Raw genomic sequence first — 4885 nt, 5'->3', positions numbered from 1 at the left:
GGCTGGGGGGAGGGGGAGGGGGGGACGAGGGAGAGAATCATGCTTTTTAATTTAAGATTTTTATTTGTCAAAAGAATTATATGAATATTGGGTTATTTTGTAAATTAATATTTCTTTGGGGATGATGCTGCGAGCAGCATAGTGAGAATTATTTAAAATCCTTGGTAGGGAAGGACAGCTGTCTTTGCAGGGGAAGAGGGGTGGGTGTCCCTGGTTTTAGACATGAGTACTGCAACACTGTCTCAAAGGTTTCCTTGTGTTCCGGTGAATTCCATGAATTGTGCATTCCATAAATTCTAATTAATATTATTTATAGTTATTTAAACATAGTGTCTGTAGAGATTTCTTGGTGTGGCAGCATAAGAAATCTGTGTTTCATCCTGCGCTTGCTCTAGCTCACTTGGGGGCGTGAATGTTCTCAGTCGCCTCTCAGAGACTCACTGTGTGATAAGAGCCATTGTGGTGTGTGTGTTGATGCCACCGTGCTTGACATTCTGCCAGAAATAAACGGAAAGAGGCACCTTTGCAAGGGACTAATTCCACACCGATTTTCAATCAACCCCCAAGTCCCTTGCCCTAAAGAAATGTGATTTTTTTTAAGCCAAGGAAAGAGCTGATGGTAGCTTTTTATTTTCCCCCACAGGAATTAATAGTCTGATAGAATAAGCTTTTCTAAAGAAATTTTTAACTGGCAGTGCCAGTTGTGATGAAGATGAAATGGCTGTTGCTTTATAGTCAACAAGTATTTATTGAGCAACTACTATGTGCTGGGCCTCATTCTAGGCCCTGCAGATAGAGCATTGAACAAAACCAGTAGTCTCAGCCCTCAAGAAGCTTTACATGGACACCGAGTATCCAGCTTGACAATTAGCAAACCTCCGCTATCTTGGGCTGTTCATGAGCAGGTCCATGACCCCTATAAATTTGCATTTTTCTATGACCCAAATTTGAAAACCACATGCCTGGAGCAGGCCCCCAAACCGGGTGCGTCATCCAAGCTCAAGGCCCCACACAATAGATGGCAAAAATATTTCCTATCCTGTGCCTGCTCTAAGGTATTGGTAGTGTCCACCTTTAACCCCAGAACAGACTTGCCAGGCACAGCTTGGAAGAGTGCGGTGATCGATTAGTGATGTCTGCTTTGGGTGAGGGAAGGGGAGCTTCAGCTGCTTCCGGTGCTGCCTCCTGCCATCTCCAGCCCAGCACCCACGTCTCCATGTTGTTTCCTACTCTTGCCACATAATACCGTGGCAGGGCTCCTACCCTCGGGGATTTGCAATGGTCTGGCATTTCTACCCCTCATGGAGGTCAGGGGTGGACTCCGGGTACACACGTGTACATGCACACCCTCTCTCAAGTCCTCCCAAGGCTAAGAGGCCATCAGCACCTGTATGATTGCCACACCTGAGCAGCAAGGACAGCCTTCCGTGATGGTAATTCGTACCCCTTTCCTCTGGAAGGCTGGAAACGTTCATTTCCGGTTCCTTGCTAATGAACACCTGCTCCCGCTCCTCACCTGCAGCCATTTCCCACATCTCGGTTGACGTTTGAGCCACCTCTCTCTTGCAGCTAGTGAATGAGATGGTAGCAGATATTGTACATAATAATAATAATAATAGTTCTAACAATAGGGGATGGGGTGGGCTGGGGTGTGGGTAAGTTTTGCTTTTTGTTTCGTTTTTTGATGCATCCTATAGCCAAGGGGTGAGAAGACTATTCTAAAACAAACAAAAAATATGAATAATTTATTCACAGAAACTATGAAAATTGTATGATAAGTCTCAGAGCCAGCTCAGTGAGCAGCAGCTGCCACATCTCACCGAGAAAATTATTCTATTGAATGTGAGTGAGGTGTGCCCGGGAGGAGGTGGCCGGAGCTATTTATAAATGCTGTGTACCTCCTTCCACGCTCTCCCCTTGTGAAGGGCGCAGCGACTCTACCCTGGATGGATAGAGGTGTATGCAACATGTTTTACCCTTACAGTCTCCGGCTGTCCCTGGAATTGGGACTCTGAACTCTATTTCCAGGCAAAGGAAACTGTCCTCAGAAACAGGGCTTCTGCTGACAAAACAGGCTGTCCATCGTTTTAAAATGTGTGCTCTACAGAACACAGGTCCTAGGGGATGTCAAGTTCATGCGATGCAAAATGAGAGTTTTGTGGTCACGTATCCTTGGCAAACGAAGTGAAGTCAGTTCCCTTCCTGCAGGACTTTTCAGAGCCCTAATGTGTGCTGTGCATTGCCAATCCCAAGAGGATCGTTGCGTCAGCAGCATTTCCTGAACTTAACGTGACCAGAATTCTCTATTTTGCAGATCATCTCACAGAGCTAGCGTTCCGCAGAGTATACTTTGGTTAGGTTGATGTAGCCCATCTGAATTCTTCAAGGATAAAAACGGCCTCTCTTACCCCCTCCAAAAACCAAAAAAAAATCGAAAACAGCATCACAGTGACCAACAGAGGTAGGCACCTTATCCAATGAATTCAACTTTAACTTAACGTGCAATGGTTCTAATCCTGGATTCTACCACAGGCAATACTTCCTCCCTCCCAAGCCAGTGCAGGAACGTTTTGGGTGGTATGGACAGAAGTGGGGGGAGCGGGGGCATAAGGCCAAAGTGGTCCCCCTATGCCTCAAGCCTTAGGCTGCTCAGTGCAAGCAGAGTGAGCTCAACTCTTGATGAGCGCTTCTTCGGTTCCATAGGTGGGAGTTGTTCACTGTGAGTTCTTTGGTTTTTAAATGAAAGTCGCTTAGATTTCCTGACTTTCGCATTTCCGTGCCTGTCTTTGATCAGCTGTGCGAGCGAGCTCGGTGCTGTGTGCAAGTCGCCTTCTTTCATCCGTTTTCTCTCTACAGTGAGAAAGATTGTCCCTCAGGGGATGATATATCACTATGGTTCTGCAGCGAGAGAGTCTTTCTCCTTGTGTTGTGTTTTCAGGTTTCATTTTCTAATGGTATAAAAATTTTTTAGTTGATCCCACTGTTTTTGCCGAATGTAGAAAATAGTGTGTCCTTTGTTAAAAAGAATTCATGGTTAAACATGTGCCTGGAAAACAAAACTTCGTGGGGTTTTGTTAAAGAAAACTGTTTGAAATGCTTGCTGTGGCATGCTTAGCTGGAGAAAAGTACAGGCAGGGCTCCCACCTCCGAGCCACTTTTCAAGGGTGCTGCCGTGTGCACAAAACCAGGTACAGCCAGGGTAGTACTGACAAGGACATTCCTGCCGACCTATTAGCCACAGCGTTGGAATCCCTGCACCTTCTTTGCCCCCACCCTGCTCCCCGCCTCCCCAGCTGGTCTGGGACGAAGGGCAGTCTGCTGACCCTGGTGTCTCAGAGGGGACCTTCCTTCCTACTTGTCCACCAGGTGAGCTTCACCGTCCTGCGTGCTCAGGACCTGGGTGCCACAGGAGAGCGGTGGGCAGTGGAAACTCCAGTCAGACCAGGCCTCCTGGTGGCAGAGCCCTGGAAGCCCAGGGTCTGAATCCTGCCCACAGAACAGTGATGGCGAACCTATGACACGCGTGTCAGAGGTGACATGTGAACTCATTTTTTTGGTTGATTTTTCTTTGTTAAATGGCATTTAAATACATAACATAAATATCAAAAATATAAGTCTTTGTTTTACTATGGTTGCAAAGATCAAAAAAGTTCTATATGTGACACGGCACCAGCGTTAAGTTAGGGTTTTTCAAAATGCTGACACGCCGAGCTCAAAAGGTTCGCCATCACTGCCGTAGAAAGTTCCCATAACTAAAGCCAGTCCCTAGCACACTTAGCTGGTGGGATCTGGACTAGTGCTGAGGTGGTGAAAAGTCCCTGTTCTAACCTGGCAAGAAGCCAGGGGACCTGTCCCGGTGGGTGATGCTCAGAGCACATCTCTCAGTCCAGTCCTTCCCCCACGTGCACATGCACGCGCACACAATCTGTGCAGACCTGGGGGGCAGAATCCCTCCCTTGCCCACTCCTATGTCAGCAGGACTGACCTCATCGCTCCCCACGTTCCTACAACCAGCATTTCCCCCAGCCTTTCCCCATCACAACCAACTAGACCCTATGAACAGGCAACAGGACCTTCTACAGCCAGCTTGCCTGTTGGCCGTTAACAGGCGCTCTGCAGTCTGCTACTCTGTCAGGTACGGAAGGGGCTGCCCGTACTGTTGTCTTAGGAGCATGCTCAGTATGGCATATGGACATATAATTTAACATCTCTGTGGAGTGTGATTTTTTTTTACATATTTGTATGCAGTAGAGGGCTTGTTGTAGAAACCTCTCCCTGTATCTTACTGTACTGTTCAAGAAAGCTGAATTCCACATTGCCAACAAAAGCGTGAAATGTTCCTGAACCTTCCTCCAGGAAAAGCCATTCAAGCCTGATTATTTTTCTAAGTAACTTCAATTAAATTGAAGAAAAAAAGAAGCTTCTCTCTGTGTATGGTTTGTTCATGGCTCACGGACAGAAGACTGTTGGGGTGGGGTGGGCTGTGTTCCTTAGCATGTTGGGGGCTCCTGCCGGTGTACAGCAGAGAATGGAGAAAGTCTGAGGTGCGGACCCCGTCGACCTCTTGGCCAAGGCAAAGACCACCATTGATCCAGACCCTTCCTGTTTAGTGCACGAAGGCGAGCTTTCTTCATTCTGTTTTGTCTATAAACTCTTTGTAGACTATGTGATAGAAGACCCACCATGACCACGTAGTCCTACCAGCCATGTGAAAAATAAGGAGACAGCCGGGGCCAGTGTGGCTCATTTGGTTGGATGTCATCCCATGCACTAGGAGGTTACCAGTTCGATTCCCGGTCAGGGCACATGCCTGAGTTGCAGGCTTGATCCCCAGTAGGGGGCATATAGGAGGTAGCCGATCAATGTTGCACTCTTCTATCAATGT

The 4885-nt window shown here is 47.4% G+C and overlaps 1 protein-coding gene across 1 annotated transcript in view; it reads left to right on the top strand.

The window, feature by feature from the left end:
• Window positions 1-2332, top strand: part of CHST11 (carbohydrate (chondroitin 4) sulfotransferase 11) — a 234912-nt gene extending 232580 nt beyond the window's left edge. Inside the window, exon 4 of the mRNA XM_006769393.1 lies at window positions 2315-2332. Within this exon, the coding sequence (XP_006769456.1) occupies window positions 2315-2332 (18 nt within the window). The remainder of the gene's footprint in view (window positions 1-2314) is intronic.
• The last annotated feature ends 2553 nt before the right edge of the window (window positions 2333-4885 follow it).

Source organism: Myotis davidii, unplaced genomic scaffold, assembly GCF_000327345.1.
Source record: "Myotis davidii unplaced genomic scaffold, ASM32734v1 scaffold120, whole genome shotgun sequence".
Lineage (NCBI taxonomy): Eukaryota > Metazoa > Chordata > Mammalia > Chiroptera > Vespertilionidae > Myotis > Myotis davidii.
The sequence above is the reverse complement of the archived record's forward strand: the minus strand, read 5'-3'. Positions and strand labels throughout refer to the sequence as shown.